Below are 26953 nucleotides of genomic sequence, written 5' to 3' on the forward strand. Positions count from 1 at the left end.
AAAAGTTACGGCAATCAATCAACTGAAAAATAATAAAATTAAATATATATGGATCCAAATTAATTTGACCGACACATTATGTTCACGTGAGTCGTGACATGTTCAGAACACGAGACTTTATTTTGCCTTTTTAGAACTAAAACGATCAAGGGTGACAATTTCAAGCAAAATAAGCACATGTATGTAATTAAATAGATACACATGAATTGCCAAATTACAAGGAACCCCAGAAAAAAAAAAAAAAGATAAGATGAACAAGACCAATGTCGTCATCGCCATGATCGCAACCTTCTCCGACCATCCTTCTCCGACCATCCCTACGTTGCCATACACCACATTAAAGCTATTGATAAAAAACAATGTCCCAAAATACATTTTCCATTTCTGGATGTAATTACATTTTATAATTAGAAAAGACAACCATTTTGACATCCAAAATGAGGACATGCCATACTTTGTTAAGCTTGACTAAACCAATAATGGAAATTTTTTGTAGTATGGGACTGAATTGTCATTTGTCACCTTATTCTTGGCCATAGATACATTATCCCTATACTACGAAAAGCAAATATGGTAGGCCATTCAATTATTCACACCAAGTAAGTTTTATATATTTATAAGACTATGGGCCCAACATTCTTACTAAATCGGAAAATGAATTCTCCTATTTGATCTACTCACTGCAGTAGTAGTGAAGTCATTCACTCTCAATCTTTCTTCTTTTTTATTTTCTATTTTATTCTTCCTCTATTTAACTCACTTAATATAATTTTTTTACAATCACGTGCCTAAAAAAATGTCTCTACTATTATGCAACGGCGGAAGTATAATATAACCTAATTATGAGCAACTGCGTACCACACCTCGTGCGTGGTTAGGTCGCCTGAAGTCAATAAGCCTAAGTCCGTAAAATTTCCATATCTGTCCCTTCCATTTGCTGACGTTGCATAGAAGACCAAAAAAATAATCATGTCTACCCAAAACCAAGCTAGTACTAATATATATGCCGCCCCCTCCATTTCCGAATCCTGGATCCGTCACTGCAATTGTGTGTTTAATGAACCACTGTGGTTGGAACTCGAATTTGGAAACTTGGGCCACATGTTGACCAGACGACGAATGCCAAGTTCTCGGAGGATGGTGGGGTGTTGGGGTTGGATGGGTGAAAAGTTTTTACGGGAAAAAAACTACAATTGTTTTTGCATTAAATCTAGATCTCTTGTGACAAGGAAAGAAACAAGTACAAAAAGTGACCTCAACTCAATTATTGACATCATTAATACGCATTTCCCTATTTAACCCACCTTTATATCTTCATTCCAACTGCAAACTTATCTTCCAAATTCCAATTCTAGTCATAAATGAAGGATGGACAGAGGAGTAGATGCAGGTAGGAAGGCTCAAGTAGTAGTGATCCCATACCCCGCACAAGGCCACATCAACCCGACTCTTGCATTCGCCAAGTCTTTAGCCTCCAAAGGCCTTCTCGTTGCCTTCGTCACCACCACTTCCATCGCCAAATCAGCAACCTTCTTCGACTGCGCCTCCCTAACCCTACACACCGTGTCCGATGGCTCCGAGCACGTGGAGGGGACCAAGACCACCGAGGCATACTTCAACCGCCTCAGGTACACAAAAGATAAGGTTAAGGGGCTTTAAGCCCCTACCAATCTTGTTTTTATACGGTCTTCAAAATTATCCAAATTTTATGTTAATTGTTGTGAAAAAGTCCCGCTTTAAGAAATATGAAGAAAAATTGGTAGAAAAAGTTAACGAAATTTTGGTCTCATTTAATGATTTAGTAAACCGTGTGGTCCGTTACCTAAAATGAAATTAAATGAGATTTGAAATCATGGACGGAGTGGATATATTTTTTAAATAAAATTTATCGATATTTTTTCCTGTTCTCGCACACAGGTGCAAATTCTCCACAAATCTGGCGGATTATATAGACGGCCACATGAGAGGCGCGAGGGCTATTATCTACGACTCGGTAATGCCGTGGGTGCTGGATATCGCCAAGGACCGGGGTATGGTCGGGGCGTGTTTTTTCACTCATAGCTGCAGCGTCTCCGCCGTGGTCCACCATTTGGGACAAGGGTTGCTGCTGCGTTTTCCATATGAGGATGACGTGGCGGTGGTGTCGTTGCCGGCTCTGCCTCCGCTTGAGAAGAGAGATCTGCCATCCTTTCCTAATTTGGGGCCGAATTTTAACCTCCATTATCTTGTCAAGCATCTTACTGATCAGTTCTCTAATCTTGAGAGAGTGGATTGGATCTTCTTTAACACCTTTGACGAGTTGGAAGCTGAGGTATTTCTCTTTACTCTTTCAAATTCCCAATATACCGACCCTTGGCCTTGGCCTTGGCCTCAGACATTATTAATTTCTCAGCTGTTTGACCAACTTACACATATGAAATCTTTTAATTTCTTATATTCTAAGAAGTACTCCCTCCGTCCCGGATAATTGGGGTCACTTTGACCGGGCACGGGTTTTAAGAATTGTAATGAAAAGTGGGTTGAAAAAGTTAGTGGAATGTGGGTCCTACCTTTATATATTAGTTTTATAATAAAATGTGAGTAGGAATGAGTTAGTGGAATATGGGGTCCACTACAAAAAATGGTAAAAGTGAAATGAGACAATTATGTGGGACGGACCGAAATAGAAAAGTGAGACGAATTATTTGGGACGGAGGGGGAGTAACTTCTATAGTAGAGAACCACTCATTTAGTCTGCATTAATTGTCACATTGGAGATTGGCACCGATTTGAAAAATGTGAAAGAATTCATTAGGAAAATATGAATATCAATGATGTTCATCAGTTCATAATCAATAGTCTTGATAATGGACAATATTTATAAAGTAAGAGAAAAATTAAAAGAAATAATTGCAGTATTAAGTGAAGACTAGGCTGCTCCTTATTATATACTATAAAAATATGAGTTGAATAATTTTTTGAATACCAAAATGCGACATGTATTAAGAGATATCGTATAAAAACAAAATGAGCTATTTAACGGCATGCCACATGTTTTATGTTACTCTTTCCATCACACTCAAGAAATCTACATTCTTAAGTAATAGGATTTTAGGAGAAATTGTTAAGTGGAGTAAGCAGAGAGAAAAAGGTACTCCCTCCGCTCCAAGATAAGTGAGCACAAACTTTTCGGCATGAGGTTTTGTTAGTAAAATGAAAAGTGAATAAAGTAAGAGAGTTAATAAAGCAGAGAGAAAAAGTAAGAGAGAGATACCAAAAAAGAAAATGGCTCCCTTATCTTTAGACGTCCCAAAAAGGAACGTGAGTCGCTTATCTTGGAACAGATGGAGTAGTTGATTATTTTAATGAGGAGAGTGGAGAGAAAAAAAGTAGTTGATTATTTTAACGAGGAGAGTGGAGAGAAAGAGATATATATTTCTAAATATAAAAATGGACATTTTGAGTGAGTTAAAGTAAATGAAAAATGTGGACATCTCGAGTGAGACCGAGGAAATAGTAATCTTTTATCAGCATAACTTTTATTAAAGCTTAATATCATAATCTAGTCCATATATCTTTCATCACGCAGATACTCGAGTGGATGAGAAGCCGATGGGCGATCACGACAATCGGACCGACATTCCTACTACACGGCCAAGACAAGAAGCAAAGCATCAGCATGTTCTTGCCGAAGGCCGACGCCTACCGAGAATGGCTCGAGTCGAGAGACCCCAAGTCCGTCGTCTACGTCTCATTCGGAAGCATCGCCTCTCTTGAAAAAGAGCAAATGGCGGAACTTGGCCACGCCCTTCTAACCACGGGCCGCCACTTCTTATGGGTGGTCCGATCCTCCGAACTCGACAAGCTCCCTCCCGACTTTGCCAGTACCACGGCCGGGAAGGGTCTAATCGTCGAATGGTGCCACCAGCCAGAGGTGCTGGCGCACAAAGCCGTGGCGTGCTTCCTGACGCACTGTGGGTGGAATTCGACTCTCGAGGGGCTGAGCCACGGGGTGCCCCTCGTGGCGATGGCGCAGTGGGTGGATCAGTGCACGAATGCGAAGCTTGTGGAGGATGTGTGGGGGGCAGGGGCGCGGTGCGGCAAAGGAGATGGGATTGTTGGGAGAGAGGAGATTGCGATGTGTATTGAGAGAGTTGTTGGAGGGGATGTTCATATTAGGAGGAATGCTTTGAGGTGGAAGGAATTGGCGGCGGAGGCGGTGGGGAAGGGTGGGAGTTCCGACAATAATGTTGAGGATTTTGTTTCCAATATTTTTCGAAGCTAAAAATAATTATATAATAGTCAAATAATGGTTCAAATATTTATTTACTAATGTTATATTTATTTGCGTATAACTATATGAATATTACTATGTTCAGATAAATACTTCTACTGAATTTGGATCTTATAGTATTTTGTTCACATGACATACTGAAAGTGAAGCAATTCGTAGGACTACTACGAGGGAACATCAAAAAAAGAACAATAAATTAGAGCGACTCGCATCCACAAGCGTGACGTACTCATAAAATCCCACTCGCATTTTACTACTCATAAAATTGATATATATAAAAATGGAGATGTGATCAAATACAAACACTATATGTTGGATAAACTTCAAACTATGATCTGAATTTTTAGAAAATATCAATCAATGACAAAATAATAGCAATAGAAAATATCAACACAGTGCCTGTGTTGACATTGTGTAGACATCAAAATCTTAAATTTTACAGTGTATTGATATTGTGTTGACGTTGTATTGAAAAGTTTAGAATTTATACAATATATATAATGCATTTTATCTCTACCCTATAAAAATAATCTCACTTTCATATTTTTCTAAAACCCATACCATCCTTAAATGAATCTTCTAATAGCGAATGAATATAATAAGATTTTGTAAGCTTATGATCTATTTACAAAATAAAAATAATATAAGTAAATCAGATTTACTCCTACTATTTAGTGCAGCAACAATGGCAACTCCTGTTCTAGTCCTCCCCTTCCCGGCGCAGGGCCACATCAACCCGGCCCTCGCCTTCGCCACCCGCCTCGCCTCCATGAGCCTCTCCGTCACCGTTCTCATCACCTCTGACTTGATTAGTAAAGCAAACGTCTCATCCTCCTCCGTCTCCATCGCCTGCATCTCAGACGGAAAGGAGTTCGTAGAGGGCGAAGAGTCCTTCAAGCGCATCACGTCCGTGCTCTCGGCCAACCTGGCCGAATCATCGACCAAAGCTCAGCCAAGCTCCTCATCTACGACTCCACGATGCCGTGGGCCATGGACGTGGCCCGGCCCCGGGGCTTGCTCTGCGTGCCGTTTTTCACAATGTCGGCGGCCGTGTCTGCGATTTACTACCATTTGAAAAATGGGGGTTTGAAGTATCCTTATGAGGAATGCGAGGAGGTGAGGCTGCCTTCGCTGCCTTGCCTCGGGGGAAAGGATTTGCCTTCTCTCTCTAAGTTTATGAATGAGAAGCGGACGGTTTTGAATTTGCTTTGTGATCAGTTCTTGAATCTCGAGAAGGTGGATTGGATCTTCATCAACTCATTCGACATGCTCGAACGAGAGGTGCGTGTTTCGTTTAATGATATGCAATGAAAATAATGGATGAAAATTTGTTCTAGATTCACAACAAATAAGGTTAATTGCTGAAAAAACCTTGAAATTTGGTCAATCGCAATTTTAAAAATCAACTGAAAAACTCTAAAGTTTGTGTCTCACGGCAAAAAAATCCATTTGCATAGTGTAAAATATTGTTGATGGCATCACTTTAACTCATCGACGTTGTTGTCCACATAAAATTTGAATTTAAGGATGCTTGTTTTTTTGCATCTTAAATTTTGGATATTATAAAAATTTATAACGCACATGATTGCGTCTTTCATTTTGCGTCCTTAAAAGATAAATTTATTGTATTGTTTTTTGGCTGCCCTTTCGTCGTGTGATGATTAAGAGTAAATGTAAATTTCAATTTTTTTCCAGATTATTTTTAGTGTTGCGCAATGGACCATAACTAATTTTATCGAACCTGAAGTTTTTAGCCATTTGCCCTAGTAATTAAATATACTATGTATGTGTTATCTTAGCGAAGTACATGTTTCGTTATTAATATTGAGCGTATCTTCGAATATTGCATGTGAATCCACTAATGTTTGCAGTCGATGATTCTAACAGTAATATATATTTCGCCCCTTCGTTTCCAAATCCTGGATCTGCCACTGCAATTACGTGTTTCATGAACCACCGTGGTTGGAATTTGACTCTAGAGACTTGGGCCACATGTTGACTAGACAACTAAATGCCAAGTTCTTGGAATATGGTGGGGAGTTGGAGTTGGAGTGGTGAAAGGGTTTAGGGAACAAAACTACAATTGTTTTTGCATAAATTAGTTTTCATCTGGATCTCTTGTGACAAAGAAAGAAACAAGTCCAAAAAGTTACCCTCAACTCAATTATTGACCCAATAATCCATGTCGGTGTCCTAATTTACAATAATAGTGCATCGTTCCTATTCCAACACTCACAACAAAATAAAATAAATTAGTAAATTTTGTTGTCTGAGTGAAGTAAAAATAATGTAGTTGGACTACGAGATATAGGTAATTTACTTTGCGGATCTCTCATGCATCTTGTCAGTTGAAATTAGTGGTTGGAGAAAAACAATAAATGAATCCACGTCCTTCACCGAAATAGCAAAGACTAGTCTCAAGACTTTCTAACCAACTCCTTCCGCTCCGCCCAATTTAACGCCTTTATATTCATTCCAAAGAATAAGACCTTTGACACCTTTGACAACTTGGAAACTGAGGTAGTATTTCTCTTTACTCCCAATACACAATTCAGCCAGTGAGTGTTAAAAATCTTTGATTGTACATACGTATTATTTTGACAAATCGAAATCTTTTAATTTCTTAGTATATTCTAAAAAGTAACTTTTATAAAGTTATATGAGTTTACTTTAATTTATATACATACTTCGTTTATTTGTAGTCTTGTAGCAAAAGTGATGCGGTCACCCTGGCCGCCCTTACACTCCGGCCCGACAGTTTGTGAGGGGGTTCAATCAGGGTACACAGCGGCCTGTTAGAGAGGAGGCCTTCAATCCACTGTCCTGACAGGAGCCCATCTCCCAAGGCCTCACACTTGTGCCTGAGAGATGGAAGCTCCCACACGCCAGTAGTGGGATGCGAACCCAGCTCCTTGTAGCAATATCTGCTCCCCCGGAACCAACTGCGCTAAGCCCCTGCGGACTCGTTTATTTGTAGTCTTGATAATGGGCAATGTTTATAAAGTTAGAGAAAAATTGAAAGGGAATAATTGCAATATTATTAGGGAAGAATAGACTACACCTTATTAATTATAGTACTACTATAAAAAGTACTACTCCCTACTCTGTACTACTATCTTTGTCCACCAAAATTTGTCTTATTTTTCTATTTCTATCCGTCCTCAAAAATTTGTCTATTTCACTTTTACCATTTTTGATAGTGGACCCCATATTCCACCAACTCATTCTTGCTCACATTTTATTATAAAACTAATAATAAAAGTAGGATCCACAATCCACTAACTTTTTCAACTCACTTTCCATTACATTTCTTAAAACTCGTGTCAGGTCAAAGTGGGACAAATTTTGGTGGACGGAGGTAATATTAATTTCATAGTAGTAATTAAATTACTCCCCCGTCCCAGTTTATGAGTAAAACTTAGTTATGACACAGGTTTTAAAAATTGGTGGAGTGTGTACATAAATGAAGTGAGGTAGTAGTTGTTGGAGTGTGTAATAATTGAAGTGAAATAGTGGAAAGTGAGATCCTTTTGACTTTTTGTATGTTTAGAATTTTATTTTGTTTTATTTTTATGAAAGTATTGGCATTTGAGTGAAAATTTGATGAATAATGAGATTAAATTTTATGTCTAAATATGGTAAATTCTAAATGTGACACTTAAACTGAGACGGACTTAAATGACAAAATGTGACTCTTAAACTGGGATGGAGGGAGTTTGAGTTAATGAATTTTTGAATACCAAAATGTGATTTTTTTAAAGCTTAATACTATCATTATCTAGTCCATATATCTGGCCTGTCAAAATGGATATCGGGTATTGGATACCCGATATCTAAACCCGAAAAAATCGGATAATTGGATACCCGAAATCCGATTTTTCGGGTATCGGATCGGGATCGGGTAGTGAGAATTTTGGATTATCGGGTATCGGGTTACCCGATATCCGATCGGGTATACCTGAATTATCCGATTTATTTTCTAAAATTTATAAATTATATTTTTATTATAATTAAATGTAATTTAATTTCGTAACTATAATTTAATTTAATTAATACTTAATAGTTAGCATATAAGATATGTAATTTAATTTTTTAATTACATTTTAATTTCATTGACTTGTGATATTTATAATTTTGAATTTTTTGATGATATTATTGTTAGATCTTGATTCTTATGAATTATTGAATTGTTATATTTATAAAGGATGAATGTTTAAACTTATGAATTTTGATGGTTATTGACTTATTGTGGATGCATGAAAGATGTTAATATGTAGTATAACTTATGAATTTTGTATTTTTCAAAGTTTATAGTTATTTTCTTTTAAATTCGAGCTACTATAAGAATTTTGTATTTCTAAAAATTTGTAGTTATTTTTACTTGAAAGTTAGTATTTCAACTTTGTATTAAATTTGAATTAAATAATATTAAATAAATTCTAAAAGTTTCTAGTTTATTTTCCAAAAAAAAAAAAAAATTCAAAATCACAATTGGGACTGGATACCCGATTTTTCGGGACTGGATACCCGAGTCGGGTATCCGGGTACCCGAAATAAAATTCGGGTCGGGTATTGGATATTGGATTTTGGGAATTTCGGGATCGGGTACCCGAAAATTTCGGATCGGGTATCCGCGGGTACCCAATTTGATAGGCCTACATATATCTTCCATATTGGTGATCCAACTTGCATCCGAATAACCTTCAAGAACAGAAGGAAATCCAGAATAAGACAACCTATAATCCATTGTTCCTTTTAAGTACTTAAATACTCGATTCATGGCTTGCCAATGGATTAAACTTGGATTATGAGTATATCGACTCAACTTTCCAACTGCAAAGGCTATATCGGGTCTGGTACTAATCATAGCATACATTAGTGATCCAATAGCCTTTGAATATTCAAGCTGATTCACAGCAACTCCTTTATTAGGTACGAGCTTTGCACTAGGATCAAAAGGAGTCTTAACTGGAGAACAATCTTTGAAGTTAAATTTTTCCAAAATCTTCTCAATATAATGTGATTGAGAAATGGAAATTCCTTGTTCTCCATGTGTGATCTTAATTCCAAGAATCACATCAGCCTTCCCCATGTCTTTCATCTCAAACTTAGATGACAAAAATGCCTTTGTTTTATCAACTTGATCTTGGTCAGTACCGAAGATCAACATGTCATCCACATATAGGCAAATGATAACCCCTTTACCGGTAGCATCAAATTTGCTATATACACACTTGTCTGCTTGGTTTAATACAAAACCATTAGACAATATTACGTCATCAAACTTCTGATGCCATTGTTTGGGGGCTTGCTTTAGTCCATAAAGAGATTTTACCAATTTACAAACCTTATGTTCATTACCAGGCATGACAAAGCCTTCTGGTTGTTTGATATAAATCTCTTCATTTAATTCACCATCCAAGAAGGCAGTTTTGACATCCATTTGGTGAATTACAAGATTATGTATAGCAGCAAGTGCTAATAATAATCTAATTGTGGAAATCCTAGCAACAGGAGCATAGGTGTCAAAATAATCAATTTCTTCTCTTTGCCTAAAGCCTTGGATAACCAATCTGGCTTTATATTTGTCTATGCTTCCATCCACCTTCATCTTCGTTTTGAAGATCCATTTGCTATTTAAAGCTTCACAACCAGGTGGTAAATCAGTCAGTATCCAAGTACCATTTTGGATTATAGAATCCATCTCCTCTTGGATTGCCTCCTTCCAAAAAGCGGAATCTCTTGAAGCCATAGCTTCTTTGTAAGTCCTTGGATCATCACCAATAGTAAAGCAATACTGATATTGAAAATTAATTTCATTTCTTGATCCTTCAAGTAAGTACAATTGGAAATCATTTCCAAATGACTTAGCTTTTCTTGCTCTACTACTTCTCCTAGCCTCAGGAGGTGTATCTATCACCTTTCCAGTAACATCATCAGAGTTACTAGATCTTGCAATCATTCCTCCAGGTTTAGGTATAGACGTGAATCTATCCCCATTGCCAAAATCAGCATCCCTTGACTCAATAATAGAGTGCACAGATACATAGTCATTAGGTTCTAAGACATAGAACCTATAACAAACAGAATTTTCTGAATACCCCAGAAACACACAATCTATGCCTCTTTGACCTATGGTTTTCATTTTAGGGTCAGTTAGTCTTACCACTGCTCGACAACCCCAAACTCTAAGATAACTCAATTTTGGAGGTTTCTTATGCCAAAGTTCATAAGGGGTAATCTTGTTCCTTTTGTTAGAAACTCTATTCAACAAATAACAGGCTGTTAACATAGCCTCACCCCAAAATCCTTCACTTAGACCAGAATAACACAACATTGAATTAATCATTTCTTTCAACGTTCTATTCTTTCTTTCAGCTACACCATTTTGTTGTGGTGTATATGGAGCAGTCGTTTGATGTACTATACCAGTCGATTCAAAATACGCTGGATCATAATACTCACCTCCCCTATCAGTGCGAAGAGTTTTAATCTTCACACCATGATAAAGCTCTACACTTTCCTTAAAGATTTTAAATTTATCAAGAGCTTCATCTTTTGAATGACATAGATAGACATGACAAAATCTAGTCGCATCATCAATAAAAGTAACTACATACTTTTTATTACCAAGTGATGGAGTCGAATGAAAATCACACAAGTCACTATGTATAAGTTCTAATACCTTAGTTTCTTTATTTACATTCTTATTGAAAGGTTGTCTAGTTATTTTAGTTAACATGCAAGTTTTACACCTTTCATTATTCAACTCGAAAGCAGGTATCAAACTCATTTTCGACATATCTTTTAATCTCTTATAATGAACATGACCAAGTCTAGCATGCCACAATTCTGATTTACTAACATGATTACCAATACTTGAAGAAGTCATGCAAACAGAATTATTCATAAAAGAGACATCTAGATTCAACCTAAACATGCCACAAAGATAACCAAAGCCAATAAAATTACCATGCCTTGACAAAATGATTTATCACTTTCTAATACTTGTTTATAGCCACAACTATTCAATACAATACCAGAAACTAAGTTTTTATGAATTCCAGGTACATACATAACATTTTCTAACAACAACGAATTTCCAGAGGTAAATACTAGGCTAACAGATCCTATTCCTTTGATTGGTTCAGTTGCAACATTGCCCATCTTCAAGGAAGATCCATCTTCAATTGATTTAAAGTCCTTGAACCATTGACGATCCTTGCATACATGACATGTTGCACCCGAATCAATCCACCATGAGATATCATCATCCTGCACATAAAATGCTTCAGAGATTATTGATGCATAATAATTCTCAACCGAATGATCATTAGGTACAAAAGACGAACCTGATTGCTTTTCCGGATCCTTGGATCCATTTTGACCAGCCTCGTTTTTCCCTTTTCCTCCACCCTTTCCAGACTTACAATCCTTCTTGAAGTGCCCGGATTTGCCACACTTCCAGCAAGTCAGTTTGGGCTTCTTATTCCCATCCTTACTGTTATAACCTTGAAACTTCTGTTTCCCTTGAAACTTACGTTTCTCTTTACCAGCCTTTGAGGATTCACCCTCTTCCACCATGTTCACAGAAGAACCGACCACGTTTTTAGTATTACCACCAGAACTCTTTTCCATATCACGTATGGACTGTTCAATTTGGAAATCACTTCCAAGTTCGACCAAGTTCAGTTCCTCCTTCTTGTGTTTCAGATTATTTTTAAAATCCTTCCAAGAAGGTGGCAATTTATCGATAATACTAGAAACAGAAATAGATTCATCCATTTTCATATCATATTGGGAAAACTGTCCCAATATCATCAACAATTCATTATATTGTTCCATGACAGGCCTCGAATCAACCATTTTATAGTTGATAAAGTTACCAACAAGAAATTTCTTGCTAGAGGCATCTTCTGCCATATACTTGGCTTCGAGAGAATCCCACAATTCCTTAGCAGACTCTACATTTTGATACACATCAAAGAGGGAATCAGACATACCGTTTAAGATGTGACCACGACATATGTAGTCATCGTTCTCCCACTTCATCCGCCTCCTCGTCTGTTCCAGAGTTTCATTATCAACAGCCTCGGGCATGGGAGTACTCAGAACGTACACCACCTTGAGATTTGTCAGCATGAAATGCATCTTCTTTTGCCAGCGTCTAAAGTCCTGGCCAGCAAACTTATCTAACTTTGCGAAACCTTTCGCTCCTTCCTTCATCGTTTCTTTGTTCGACATATTGATTTGATCTTTGTTAGGGAGATATAAAACAGAGAAACAAAAACTGGATATCTGAAAGTCGTGTTTATCACTTTCAGATCAAATCAATTTCGGGGTTCAGCCAAAATGTTTGATCGGATAAAATTCAGAGTTTTGGAAGATCATATGTCTGTATTTTCGATCATTATGAACCAGAAAATGATCAGTAGAAGAAGAAGATGAAACAGTGCAATGAAGCATTGCACCTGTTGGGAGATGAAACCGAAAATAACCGAATTTCAAAGGTTTCCAAAATTGCAATTTAGTCCAGCCAGGGGCTCTGCCCCTTGGACCCCGCCAGGGGCTGCCGCCCCTTGGACCCCGCTACCCGGGGGCGCTGCCCCCGGACCCCCGTTCATCTATCTTGGAGCTTCGCTCCTAATATTATAACGAATTCAAATAAGCGTGCACTCCGCACCTCCATACTTAAATGATGTATCATTATAACAATAACCGATCATTCAAGTTAATCCAATTACACTAAAATATCTAACACCACTTCCTATGGGTGGTCCGATCCACCGAGCTCGACAAGCTCCCTCCCGACTTTGCCAATACCACGGCCGGGAAGGGTCTAATCGTCGAGTGGTGCCACCAGCCCGAGGTGCTGGCGCACAAAGCCGTGGCGTGCTTCGTGACGTGGGTGGAATTCGACTCTCGAAGGGTTGAGCCACGGGGTGCCCCTCGTGGCCATGGCGCAGTGGGTGGACCAGACCATGAACGCCAAGTTTGTGGCGGATGTGTGGGGGGCTGGGGCGCAGTGCGGTTGGAGGGGATGAGAGTAGGAGGAATGCTTTGAGGTGGAAGGAAATCGCCAATTTTATAATGACATGCAACTAGTGTAATGATTTAGTGAACGGTATACAGTCTCTTTCCCAAAATGAAATAAACAGTGAGATTTAAATTGTAGAAGTCCCGATATAACAAAATGAGACATAGCCTGAGTGAATATATTTATAAATAAAATTTAGCTATAATTTTTCCTGCATTCGCACCCAGGTGCAATATCTCCCAGAATTTGGCGGATTTCATGGACGACCACATGAGCTGCGCGAGGGCTATTATCTACGACTCGATAATGCCGTGGGTGCTGGATATCGCCAAGGACCGGGGCTTGGCCGGGGCGTGTTTTTTCACCATGAGCTGTGGCGTCTCCGCCGTGTTCCATCATTTGGGACAAGGGTTGCTGCTTCGGTATCCGTACGAGGATGACGTGGCGGTGTCGCTGCCGGCTCTGCCCCAACTAGAGAAGAGAGATCTGCCTTCCTTTTGCCATGTGGTGGATCCTGAGCAATGCGCTGTGAAGCTTCTTACTGATCAGTTCTCTAATCTTGAGAGAGCCGATTGGGTCTTCTTCAACACCTTTGACAACTTGGAAACTCCGGTATTTTTCTTCCCTTATAATTTATCACTTTAACTTACACGAATTTTAAGAAATGTAATAAGACATCAGTTGAAAAAATTAGTAGTAGTATGTTGATCCTACTTTTATATACGGAGTATTAATTTTATGTTAAAATGGGAGTGAAAATTGTTGAATTATTAAACTCAATTACTTCAATATTAAGAAAAGGCTCGGTGGAAGTGATGAAGTAGGTGCATCACCTACTTATCATATGTGGATGAAATTTTGTTTCTTCATGGCTTAAGAGAAGGCCACAATCTCTCTACGTCACATGGCGGTGGGATGAGTTATCAATCTTTAATCTCTTCATGGCTAAGTAAATTGTCTCTTAGAATGATTATGAGGAGGTGACGTAGCATGTATGTGTATAATAGTTAGCCATACATAGTTGACTACTTTATTATCTTTGAAATCTATAAATAGGTAGTTGTAGTTCATTATAAAATCAATCAAGAAAGAAAAAATGAGTGAGTTGGAGAGAAAAGAGTCGTAGCTCAAGAGAGAAAGAGAGAAGAAAGCTTTGTAGTGCTGAAGCACTTTTGTTGTGTATTTTGTAATCCTTTTGTGAGAAGCCTATAAATATTTATCCTCCATATTTCATCTTTGTTGAGTGTTCTTATATTTTGTGTGTTAAATATCCAACAAATCTGGTATCTAGAGCCACTCGATCCTACCTATGGCGGCAATGTTGAACTTGGTTCAACCTCAGATTCCTAAATTGGAGAAACACAATTATGGAAATTGGAGTATTCAGATGCGAGTCTTGTTGCAATCACAAGAGTTGTGGGATATTGTTCAAGACGGCTACACCGAACCTGCTTCCCAAGAAGCCGAAGATGCCCTGACGAACAACCAGAGGAACGCCCTCAAAGACGCTAGGAAACGAGACAAGAAGGCATTATTCAATATCTATCAAGGTATTGATGAAACCACGTTTGAGAAAGTAAGTGCAGCCACCACGTCAAAACAAGCCTGGGAGATTCTAAAGAATGCTTTCACCGGTGTTGATAAAGCGATACGAGTTCGACTGCAGATCCTACGTGGTGAGTTTGAAAGTTTGGCCATGTCTGAAACGGAGAGCATTTCAGACTATTTCACAAGAACATTAGTTATTGTAAATCAAATGAAAAGGCAAGGGGAGAACATTGAAGATGTTCGTGTCATTGAGAAAATTCTTCGTTCCTTGACGTCAAAATTTGAGCACGTCGTTGCTGCTATCGAAGAATCAAAAGATCTCAACACCATGTCTATCGACCAGTTGCAGAGCAGCTTGGAAGTCCACGAGCAACGCATGAAGAAAAAGACCACTCCATCACTTGAGCATATGCTACAAGCAAAGATGTCAATCCAAGAAGACAAGAAGTTTGCGCCTGGGACATCACATGGTGGATACAACCGAGATCGAGGCCGAGGCCGAGGTTATCGTGGTCGAGGAGGACGCGGCCAGAACTACCAGTATGAAGGAGGACGTGGACAGAATTACCATAACCAAGGAGGACGAGGCCAGAATTATCAAAACGAGGGAGGACGACAGAATTTCACCTATCGAGGCAGAGGTCGAAATTCTTATGGACAACGAGGACGAGGAAGAGGTAAGTATAGAGGCGGTTATTCTCAATCCTACAATCGACAAGGGTTTGATAAAGCAAATGTCGAGTGCTATACTTGTCACGAATTCGGGCATTACAGTTATGAGTGTCCAATAGCCGAAAATACCAGGACCAATCAACAAGTCAATTATGCCGATGGTGGAGATGATAATGAGCAGGTAACTTCAACCTCTCTTTTTATTCACAAAGGACTTGAAGGTGATCAGTGCAGCATGTGGTACTTGGACACTGGAGCAAGCAATCACATGTGCGGGAATAAAGAACTCTTCGTGGAGCTGAAAGAGACATCTTATGGGGACGTGACCTTTGGAGATTCCTCAAAAGTTGCTGTTCAAGGAAAAGGTAACATCCTGATTAAGCTGAAGAATGGAAATCATGGTTTTATATATGACGTCTATTATGTGCCTGCCATGAAAAGTAATATTTTGAGTCTTGGTCAATTGCTGGAGAAAGGATTTGATGTTAGTATCAAGAATTCCCGCCTTACTATCAATGATGCTCGTGGTAATTTGGTTGCCTGTGTGAAGATGTCCAAAAATAGATTATTTGCTTTGAATATGAAACATGATATGTTGAAGTGCATGAATTCCATTGTTAAAGATGAATCGTGGTTATGGCATTTGCGTCTTGGACATCTAAATTTTGGTGGTTTAAAGCTTCTTTCCACAAAGAATATGGTGAAAGGTTTGCCGCATATTGATCATCCTGAAGAAGTTTGTGAAGGTTGCATACTTGGCAAACATCATAGGCCAAGCTTCTCTAAAGAAATGAGATGGAGAGCATCACGCCCGTTGCAGATCGTTCATACAGACGTATGCGGTCCTCTGAAGCCTGTTTCTAATGGAGGTAATCAGTATTTTTTGACTTTCATTGATGATTATTCCAGAAAGACTTGGGTATATTTCTTGAAAAGAAAATCTGAGGTGTTTGATATTTTCAAAGAGTTCAAAATTCTTGTTGAAAGACAGAGTGCGCACTATATTAAAGTTCTCAGATCCGACCAAGGTGGTGAGTTTACATCCGATTTGTTCGAAAAGTTCTGCAAGGAGCATGGAATCGTTCACCAGCTCACACCTCCATATACTCCTCAACTGAATGGTGTTGCTGAAAGGAAGAACCGAACAATTCTTGATATGGCGAGAAGTATGATGAAAGGGAAAGACTTACCTCGAGAATTCTGGGCTGAAGCTGTCGCAACAGCAGTGTATCTCTTGAATCGATGTCCAACCAAAAGTGTTCGCAACATGACGCCTGAAGAAGCATGGAGTTCGTTCAAGCCCGGTATTGCGCACTTGAGAGTTTTTGGCTGTATTGCTTATGCCAAAATTCCTGAAGCTCGAAGAATCAAGCTTGATGACAAAGGTGAAAAGTGTATCTTCGTGGGATATGGAGATCGAGTAATGGGTTACAAATTGTATAACCCACTCACGAAGAAGGTGATCTTAAGTCGCGATGTGGTGTTTGAAGAAGATCAAACATGGAGCTGGGAGGATAAGAAAGCTGCAAGCTCGTCCGATATTGTACCTGATCAGCAAGAAGAAGCACGTGAAGTAGAAGAGCCAGATTCACCAACATCATCTCAAGGTCTAGTCGGAAGGCCAAGAAGAATGCGCAATCTGAATGATATATATGAAGCTACTGAAGAAGTTGATGGAGCTGGAGAGGAAAATGTGAATCTTATTTGTTTTTTTATGGATGCTGATCCAGTTGCTTATGCAGATGCTGCGCAAGATAGGAAATGGAAGATTGCAATGGACGAGGAAATCAATGCGATTGAGAAAAACGATACTTGGTCATTGACGACATTGCCAGAAGGCCGAAAAGCAATTGGTGTGAAATGGGTGTTCAAAACAAAGAAAAATGCCAACGGTGAAGTGCAAAGGTACAAGGCGAGGTTGGTGGCGAAAGGATACAAGCAGAAGGCTGGAATCGATTATAGTGAAGTATTTGCTCCCGTTGCTCGTCTTGAGACGATCAGAATGTTTATCTCACTAGCCGCTCAACACAATTGGAAGATCTATCAGCTTGATGTGAAGTCTGCATTTCTAAATGGCTTTCTTGAAGAAGAAATTTACGTGGAGCAACCTGAAGGTTATGTCAAACGAGGAGCCGAAAATAAAGTCTACAGATTGAAGAAAGCTTTGTACGGGCTCAAGCAAGCACCTCGCGCCTGGAATTCCAGAATCAATGAATATTTTCTAAGGAATGGTTTTGAGAAGTGCCCATATGAACATGCTCTATACTTGAAGAAAGATGCTAAAGGTAACATGTTGTTTGTTTGCCTATATGTTGATGATCTAGTTTTTACTGGAAATTGTGAAGCAATGTTTCATAAATTCAAGAAGAGCATGATCAAGGAGTTCGAGATGACGGACATTGGCTTGATGGCACATTTTCTGGGAATTGAGGTAGTGCAAAAGGAAGATGGGATATTTATCTCTCAAAGTTCATTTGCAAAACAAATCTTGGAGAAGTTCAAAATGGAGTCTTGCAATCCCGTTAATACTCCCGTGGAGATTGGTCAAGAATTGAGGAAGCATGATGGTGAAGCAGAGGTAGATCCAACTTACTTCAAAAGCCTGGTTGGAAGTCTACGATATCTAACGTGCACTAGGCCCGATATTCTCTATGGAGTTGGACTAATTAGCAGGTACATGGAAACGCCGTCACAGTCTCATTTGAATGCGGCCAAGAGGATTTTGCGCTATATTAAAGGTACGCTGAATGAAGGTATACTTTATCCCTCTAATCAAGAAGTTAAGCTCATTGGTTATTCGGATAGCGATTGGGGAAGAGACTTAGATGAAAGAAAGAGCACTACCGGCTACTGTTTTTATATTGGAGATGCCGTCTTTACCTGGTCATCAAAGAAGCAAGCTATAGTGACACTCTCAACATGTGAAGCTGAGTATGTTGCAGCAAGTTCAACGGTGTGCCATTGCATTTGGTTGAGAAATTTACTAAGTTTTCTGGGATTCGCGCAACAAGGCCCGACAGAGATATTTGTTGATAATAAGTCTGCAATAGCACTTGCGAAAAATCCGGTGTTCCACGAAAGAAGTAAGCATATTGACACTCGTTATCATTTTATTCGGGAGCACGTGAACCAAAATGATGTGGAGTTAGTGTACTGCAAGTCCCAGTATCAAATTGCAAACATATTTACGAAGCCACTAAAGCAGGATGTGTTTAGAAGATTGAAATTTATGCTCGGCATGAAGACATTGAAGAATTGAGCTTAAGGGAGGATGTTGAATTATTAAACTCAATTACTTCAATATTAAGAAAAGGCTCGGTGGAAGTGATGAAGTAGGTGCATCACCTACTTATCATATGTGGATGAAATTTTGTTTCTTCATGGCTTAAGAGAAGGCCACAATCTCTCTACGTCACATGGCGGTGGGATGAGTTATCAATCTTTAATCTCTTCATGGCTAAGTAAATTGTCTCTTAGAATGATTATGAGGAGGTGACGTAGCATGTATGTGTATAATAGTTAGCCATACATAGTTGACTACTTTATTATCTTTGAAATCTATAAATAGGTAGCTGTAGTTCATTGTAAAATCAATCAAGAAAGAAAAAATGAGTGAGTTGGAGAGAAAAGAGTCGTAGCTCAAGAGAGAAAGAGAGAAGAAAGCTTTGTAGTGCTGAAGCACTTTTGTTGTGTATTTTGTAATCCTTTTGTGAGAAGCCTATAAATATTTATCCTCCATATTTCATCTTTGTTGAGTGTTCTTATATTTTGTGTGTTAAATATCCAACAAAAATGAGTTAGGAATGTGAGATCCACCATAAAAAAAAAAGTAAAAGTGAAAGATGATAAATTTTGAGGGACTGACGAAAATGAAAATAAATGACAAATTTTCAAGGACGGAGGGAGTACAAGAATATATAATCTAGATTCATAACATGTTGGAAAAATGCACCTGTAGCGTTATTTGATTCCATGATTTGATCGAATCTTACATATGAATCAACTAGTTTTAGTATACTCATGTATGTTAATTTGATACATGAACAATTTTCGGTTTATAATTCAGAGGAAGCTATGATATCTTTGATTTTGTCGAATAATTAAATAAATTAGTTCTTACACTCTAAAAGAATTCTCTAAGAAATGGAGTACTCCATTAGTCCGAAATATAAAGTTCCACTTTATTTCGACGTGGATAGTAAATACTTTGTACACCTTCCGTTGCATAATAGTAAAGTCATTTTTCCATTTTGATACGTTTCATAATAGTAGAGTCATTTCATTTTCAGTAAAAGTAAACACATTAATTAAAATCCATTATATTTTCAATAAACAGATACTCGAGTGGATGAGAAGCCAATGGGCAATCACGACAATCGGACTGACGTTCCTACTACTCGGTGAAGCCAAGAAGCACAACATCAGCATGTTCGAGCCGAAGGGCGACGCCTACCGAGAGTGGCTCGAGTCGAGAGACCTCAAGTCCGTCGTCTACGTCTCCTTCGGAAGCATCGCCTCTCTTAAAAAAGAGCAAATGGCGGAACACGGCCACGCCCTTCTAGCCACGGGCCGCCACTTCCTATGGCTTGTCCGATCCACCGAACTCGACAAGCTCCCTTCCGACTTCGCCAACACCGCGGCCGGGAAGGGCCTAATTGTCGAGTGGTGCCACCAGCCCGAGGTGCTGGCGCACAAAGCCGTGGCGATGGCGCAGTGGGTGGATCAGTGCACGAATGCGAAGCTTGTGGAGGATGTGTGGGGGGCAGGGGCGCGATGCGGCGGCAGAGATGGGATTGTTGGGAGGGAGGAGATTGCCAAGTGTATTGAGAGAGTTGTTGGAGGGGATGAGATTAGGAGGAATGCTCTGAGGTGGAAGGAAATGGCGGCGGAGGCGGTGGGGAAGGGTGGGACTTCCGACCTTAATGTTGTGGATTTTGTTTCTAAGATTGTGTTTGATGATGGCGGGGATTTTAGCCCCACCTCTGTTCTTGTTTGAACAAGTTCAAGTTAGTGGAATGCGTTAGTGGAACTTGAGGTCATTAACACTACTTATACAGACGGTCAACAATGGTGCCGTCCTACGATTGCTACTGGACTATATTTAATAGGCCACCAAAATCACATGACTCTATATCATTTAATCCATTAACAATACTTATACGGACGGTCAACGATGGTGCAGTCCTATGATTGCTACTAAACTATAATAGGCCACCAAAACATTCCTAACTCTTGACTTGGTTCATCACATCACACCTCCATAAATCCAAAAGTAAGAAACAAAGAAAAGCAAAGAAATGGATGCAGAGGTGGTGATGATCCCATACCCAGCCCAAGGCCGCATCAACCCGGCTGCCGCCTTTGCCGAGTCCCTCGCCCTCCACGGCCTACGCGTCACCCTCACCACCACCATTTCCCTATCCGAAACCGCTACATTCCACCACTCATCCATCACCATCCACCCCCTCTCCGATGGCCACGAGCAAGTCACCCAGCCCGAGACCCTCGAGGCCTACCTAGCCCGTCTCAAGGCCAATCTGTCACGCAGCCTGGCCGCCTTCTTGGACGAGTGCGGCCAGGTTAAAGCCGTGATCTACGACTCTGCAATGCCGTGGGTGCTTGATATCGCGCACGAACGAGGCTTGCTCGGGGCTACATTTTTCACTCAGCCTTGCAGTGTTACCGCTGTTTATTACCATTTGGGACAAGGGTTGCTGAGGTTTCCACACAATCAAGACTCGACTGTGAACTTGCCGGCGCTGCCTCCTCTTCGACCGCATCATCTGCCTTTGTTTGCACATCTTGATGAACCGAGGATTACTTTGGATCTTGTTGCTCATCAGTTTGATAATCTTGAGAGAGCTGATTGGATCTTCTTCAACTCATTTTACAAGCTTGAATCTCAGGTACTACTCGCTTTTTTTTCAGCGACACAAAGCTTATCTAGTGTGCACGTTGAATCACGTAGTTTGGTCATATTTTGGCCAGTCTCATAAGATTTGAAAACGGAGTATTGAATTGTGAAGTTTTAGGTTTTTTTTACTATTTCATCCGACATCCGTGTGTGTATGAAACAACGTCGTTTGGTGATACTAAAAAAACGTTGAGGAAGAGAAAAAAAATTGCTTCTTTAAAAGTAACAACGTTGTTACGAGTACCACCAAATGATGTCATTTTGTACAAGAATGAGACAACAAAGAAAAGAATTGAAATTTCGTGATTTAGCTGTACCTCGTCCAAGAAAAGTCATGTTTTTCAATTTTTATCTGTCCACAAAATTATTCCCATTCTATTTACAAAAAATTTCTAACAGTTTATTGCCTTCATGCGTTACTTATTTACAACTTTTATATGTGTGCCCACCACACATTAAAAGTGTAGGGTCCATTTTTAACTAATACTCCCCACGTCCCAGATAGTTTGTGTCATTTTTCTATTTCGGTCCGTCCCACTTAGTTTGTCTCATTTCATTTTTTACAATTTTTGGTAGTGAACCTCATATTCAAACTCATTCATACTCTCATTTCATTATAAAACTAACATATAAAAGTAGGATCCACATTTCACTAACTTTTTCAACTCACATTTCACTACATATTTTAAAACCCGTGCCCAGAGGCGGAAACAGAAATAATTATCGATAGGGGCTGAGATTTCTAAATTTTATTTTGATGTATATTTTTGAGTAATTTAGATAATTTGTAAGGGCTTTTACACTATAACTTACACTAAACTTGACTAAATTTTAAAAAAAAAAGTTTAAAAATTATTTCATTGAGGGCTTAAGCCCCTCCATCTTTGACTTTGGGTCCCTTATGCTCGTGCCTGGTCAAAGTGAGACAAACTATTTGGGACGGAGGGAGTAGTACTGTTTGAATAATTTTTTCTCTTTATTCTGTAATTTATCAGTCGCGCGTTGAAATCATGTCACATAATATTTAAGACTATTTTTTTATGGACGTACGAAGTATTTTGTTTTCAAATTTATATATTAATTAGAATTGGATCATATTTTCTAATTACATGACATTTTACCCCGTGAAAATATTAGTGTATATGCTTCATGCTCTAAATTTGATGTGTCATTGAAGGTATTAGATTGGATGGCAAGGATATGGCCAGTCAAGACTGTTGGACCAACTTACTTGCTACTCCAAAAAAGCAAGAGATCAGTTTCGAACCACATCATCAACCTGTTTGAGTCAAAACAAGATGAAGCGTGCCAAAAATGGCTCGACGCCAAGGGGAGCGGCTCGGTCGTGTACGTCTCTTTCGGAAGCTTAGCGTCTCTCCAAAAGGAGCAGATGGAGGAGCTCGCCCACGGCCTAGCAATGAGCAACTGCCCATTTTTGTGGGTGGTGAGAGCTTCTGAGATGGATAAGATAAAGAATCTTGATTTAGAGAAAGGCCTTGTTGTTGAGTGGTGTCATCAGCCACATGTACTGGCCCATAGCGCTGTGGCGTGCTTCCTGAGCCACTGTGGATGGAACTCGACTCTCGAGGCACTGAGCCACGGCGTGCCTCTTGTGGCCATGGCGCGGGAATATGATCAGCCAACAAATGCTATGTTTGTCGAGGACGTATGGGGGTTCGGGATCGGAGTTAGAGCTGGCGAGGATGGAATCGTTTCGAGAGAGGAGATCGCGATGCGGGTTAAACAAGTTGTTGAAGGAGATGAAGGGATTGAGCTCAAGAAAAATGCTTCTAAGTGGAAGAGTTTGGCTCATGAGGCTGTGGAACAAGGTGGGACTTCTGCTACTAATATTGATGAATTTGTTTCCGCACAAAGAAAAATAGAATAATAGAGAGATGAAACTCACTCGGTCCCAATAAACTTGTTGTATTTTCCATTTTCAGCCTACTTCCTTCGTCCCTGAATAATTGTCACTCTTTGACAGGACTAAGAAAAATTGATTGAAAAAGTTAGTAGAACGTGGAAACCACTTTTTTATATAGGTTTTATAATAAAATGTGAGTGAATTGAGTTAATGGAATGTGAGACCTATTTACCATTTATGGTAAAAATGAAGTGTGACAATTATTGAGGACGGACCGAAATGGAAGGTGGAAACCACTTTTTTTATATAGGTTTTGTGAATGAAGCGAATATATTTCTAAAGAATTTAGCCAACAATTGTAAATAACATTTTCAAGAAAATATTTATTATTAATCTCAAGTCCATTCAAACAAATAAGTATGAATTATACATATTTTTCCTTCAATTAATAAGTATGACAGGTTTGAATTGAAAAAAAAATATTGGTTTGCCAGGCAACTTTAAAACATTAATATGTATGACAGGTTTGAATCTGAAAATTTGTTCAGATTCATGACAAATAGGCCTAATATTGCCTTAAAAACATTAAAGTTCGGTCAAATTTTGGTTTGCCAGACAACTTTAAAAAATAACCGGGAAAACATCATATTTGTATCTCACGGCGAAACAATCCGTTTGTCTAATAATATATTGTTGACGACATCGTTTACTTCATTGGTATAAGAATTTTTGGATGCCTATTACACAAACTTGATATGATGATGGATAACAAATTAAATTTCATAATTTTTACAGGGGATTTTTAGCGTCGCACAATAGACTAAAATTTGATTGAACTTCATGTTTTTTTGCCATTTGCCTCAAGAATATTGTGAATGTGTTATCTTTTTGAACTCACATGTTTCATTATCATATCCAATATTTAATCGAATATTGCATGCATGTGAACGTTGCCAATTCAATGCAGGCAAATTTTCAGTATACAATTCAATAAGAAAAAGCTAGGAAATCTTTGCATACACATATGACTAAACAATGATCTAACGTTCTAAACGTTCTGAACTCATCACTCTTTTTTTCCTACAATAGATTAAAACTTTATTCGCCCATAATCAATCATTCAATTTTTTCTTTCTGTTTTGATTTATCCAAAAAATTAGTCTCATATTGTCCACTACCAATACTATTAGTACTAGACGAAGGAAACATATATTAACTGATCATAAAACGTCTTACCAACTAAGCTGTTCATAAGTTAGTGCTAATTCTTAAACCATTTTAATTCTTATTATATGTCAAAACCAGATATTAGAGTGGATGACCAGAAAATGGCCAATGAAGACCATCGGCCCAACCATCCTCCTAAACCACAAAGACGACACCAACAACAAGCACACCACCATCAACATGCATGTTCAAACCGAAACACGACCCCTGCATCACCTAATGGCTCAACTCTCAAAACCCGCCTCCGTCGTCTACGTTTCCTTCGGCAGCGTCGCCTCCCTCGGAAAGCCGCAGATGGAGGAGCTCGCGCACGGTCTTGCCGCCACCAACCGCCCCTTCCTGTGGGTGGTCAGGGCGTCCGAGGCCGACAAGCTCCCCCGGGACTTCGACCCGGGGGAGAGGGGCCTCATGGTGGCGTGGTGAGACCAGCCCGGGGTTGGGATGAGAAGGAAGGCTTGTGAGTTGAAGTGATTGGCTAAGGAGGCTGTGGGATGTGGTGGGACTTCTACTTGTAATATTCAGAATTTTGTTGATGAACTTTTGCGTAGGTAGTCTGTCTATAAATGTCACATTTTTTATTAGCTTAGATTCGGAGAAATTGTTTGACCTTTTCAGAAAAAGTGATAGAATTATAAAACTAAATGATAGTTAGACTATATATTCTACTAACTCATTTCACTCATATTTTATTATAAAATTGATATATAATATATAAAAATGAATCTCACATTTAAAATCCAAGCCAAACTCAAATGGATTTTCTAATGGCAGACGAAATAAGTAATAAAATGTGAGTGTAATGATTTTGTAAACTGTGGTCTATTTACAAAATAAAAATAAAATAAGTAAATCAGATTTACTATGAATACATTATCATAAATCAATAATTAAATCATAAGTTCATAACATCTCAATCTCCAAAATCTGTCTTTAAATTGTTTATTTGCTGATAAAAAAATAAGAAATAAATTATAACTCCTTTCACAACACACACACATCTCAATCTCCAATTTATGCCAGCCTAAAAAATAGCTTCATTTCTTTGTAATCCCCACAACCCAAAATTTTTCACATCTATATATATATAAACTCACATACTTAGTGCAGGCAGCAACAATGGCAGCTCATGTTCTAGTCCTCCCCTTCCCGGCGCAGGGCCACAGCAATCCGGCCCTCGCCTTCGCCACCCGCCTCGCCTCCATGAGCCTCTCCGTCACCGTGATCATCACCACTGACTTGAACAACAAAGCAACTGTCTCATCTCAATCCTCCTCTGTCTCCATCGCCTGCATCTCAGACGGCAAGGAGTCCGCCGAGGGTGAGGAGTCCGTCGAGGCCTACTTAAAGCGAATCACATCCGTGCTCTCGGCCAACCTGGCCGAATTCATCGACCACAACCCAGCCAAGCTCCTCATCTACGACTCCATGATGCCGTGGGCCATGGACGTGGCCCGGCCCCGGGGCTTGCTCTGCGCGCCGTTTTTCACAATGTCGGCGGCTGTGTCTGCGATTTTCTACCATTTGAAAAATGCGGGTTTGAAGTTGCTAGATCGTTGGCACTAGAATTTCTCTTTGTTTTTGATTGAGATAATGGTTGTATAGTCTCTGTTTTAGGAGTTGTTATGGAGGTGAGTTTTCAGGGAGAAAGTCTGATACTTAGATAGATGAAAATGGTTCAACTTTCAAAAGACTCTCCATCTCTACTAATTAAAGATGGAATACGAGACACCTTTTCTAGGAAATGAAAACACATGCTAGAGAATTAATGACTAGTGTCATAATCAGCCAACCTACTAATGAGACTCTAAACAAAAAGCATAATTAAACTTTTTCTGCTGCACATTAACTACAGTTCTCCCTCTTAATGTGCTGCTCCATGACACCAAGAAGTTCTCTGAACTTGAAAAACTTTTCCTTTGGAAGTGCTTTGGTGAAGTTGTTTGCCACTTGATCTTCGGACTTGCAAAATGTGAGCTGAACTTCACCTTCTTCAATGGCTTCTCGAATAAAATGATATTTGATGTTGATGTGTTGAGTGCGGCTATGAAAAACAGGATTCTTGCTCATAGCAATTGCTGATTGGTTGTCGCAAAACAGCTCGGTAGCCTCATTCTGCTTCATTCCAATATCGCCAAGAATCTTTCTCAGCCAATACACCTGTGATGTCGCCATAGCAGCTGCAACATATTCAGCTTCGGCAGTTGACTGTGCCACACTCTCCTGCTTCTTTGAACTCCAAGAAAACACACTTGAACCAAGAGAAAATGAGTAACCCGTAGTACTCTTCATATCATCCAAACATCCGGCCCAATCGCTATCGCAATAGCCTTGCAAATTAATTTGGGCACCTTTGACATACTTGATCCCAAAATTTGTTGTGCCTTTGATGTATCTAAGAACTCTCTTTGCTGCACCAAG

At 39.3% G+C, this 26953-nt stretch overlaps 4 protein-coding genes across 4 annotated transcripts; all 4 read left to right on the forward strand.

Annotated features, from left to right (window-relative positions):
* Positions 1-1271: 1271 nt before the first annotated feature.
* On the forward strand, positions 1272-4385 carry LOC148933825 (UDP glycosyltransferase 9-like). The gene is made up of 3 exons (XM_089063185.1): positions 1272-1628; positions 1918-2311; positions 3569-4385. The coding sequence occupies exons 1-3, from the start codon at positions 1369-1371 to the stop codon at positions 4262-4264; spliced, it is 1350 nt and encodes a 449-aa protein (XP_088919311.1). The 5' UTR covers positions 1272-1368; the 3' UTR covers positions 4265-4385.
* Positions 4386-4958: 573 nt separating this feature from the next.
* On the forward strand, positions 4959-5584 carry LOC125220658 (UDP-glucosyltransferase 74AE2-like). The gene is made up of 2 exons (XM_089061678.1): positions 4959-5183; positions 5366-5584. Exons 1-2 carry the CDS (start codon positions 4959-4961, stop codon positions 5582-5584), a joined length of 444 nt encoding a protein of 147 aa, XP_088917804.1.
* Positions 5585-13521: 7937 nt separating this feature from the next.
* LOC125200022 (UDP glycosyltransferase 9-like) lies at positions 13522-20578 on the forward strand. Its single transcript, XM_089063186.1, has 2 exons — positions 13522-13922; positions 19867-20578. Exons 1-2 carry the CDS (start codon positions 13569-13571, stop codon positions 20524-20526), a joined length of 1014 nt encoding a protein of 337 aa, XP_088919312.1. The 5' UTR covers positions 13522-13568; the 3' UTR covers positions 20527-20578.
* Positions 20579-20795: 217 nt separating this feature from the next.
* Positions 20796-23519, forward strand: LOC125200021 (UDP glycosyltransferase 9-like). Its single transcript, XM_048097824.2, has 2 exons — positions 20796-21436; positions 22622-23519. Exons 1-2 carry the CDS (start codon positions 20828-20830, stop codon positions 23330-23332), a joined length of 1320 nt encoding a protein of 439 aa, XP_047953781.1. The 5' UTR covers positions 20796-20827; the 3' UTR covers positions 23333-23519.
* Positions 23520-26953: the final 3434 nt, after the last annotated feature.

Source organism: Salvia hispanica, chromosome 1 (genome assembly GCF_029641045.1).
Source record: "Salvia hispanica isolate PSC_SH4W2 chromosome 1, Shi_PSC_v1, whole genome shotgun sequence".
NCBI lineage: Eukaryota > Viridiplantae > Streptophyta > Magnoliopsida > Lamiales > Lamiaceae > Salvia > Salvia hispanica.

Excerpts from the sequence above, each read along its gene's own strand:
- LOC148933825 (XM_089063185.1), top strand. The coding sequence starts at position 1,369 with ATGGACAGAGGAGTAGATGCAGGTAGGAAGGCTCAAGTAGTAGTGATC. Across the intron at positions 1,629-1,917 it reads GCATACTTCAACCGCCTCAG|GTGCAAATTCTCCACAAATC; the intron begins GTACACAAAAGA and ends TCTCGCACACAG. Across the intron at positions 2,312-3,568 it reads TTGACGAGTTGGAAGCTGAG|ATACTCGAGTGGATGAGAAG; the intron begins GTATTTCTCTTT and ends TTCATCACGCAG.
- LOC125220658 (XM_089061678.1), top strand. The coding sequence starts at position 4,959 with ATGGCAACTCCTGTTCTAGTCCTCCCCTTCCCGGCGCAGGGCCACATC. Across the intron at positions 5,184-5,365 it reads CCTTCAAGCGCATCACGTCC|TATCCTTATGAGGAATGCGA; the intron begins GTGCTCTCGGCC and ends GGGGGTTTGAAG.
- LOC125200022 (XM_089063186.1), top strand. The coding sequence starts at position 13,569 with ATGGACGACCACATGAGCTGCGCGAGGGCTATTATCTACGACTCGATA. Across the intron at positions 13,923-19,866 it reads TTGACAACTTGGAAACTCCG|ATACTCGAGTGGATGAGAAG; the intron begins GTATTTTTCTTC and ends TTCAATAAACAG.
- LOC125200021 (XM_048097824.2), top strand. The coding sequence starts at position 20,828 with ATGGATGCAGAGGTGGTGATGATCCCATACCCAGCCCAAGGCCGCATC. Across the intron at positions 21,437-22,621 it reads TTTACAAGCTTGAATCTCAG|GTATTAGATTGGATGGCAAG; the intron begins GTACTACTCGCT and ends GTGTCATTGAAG.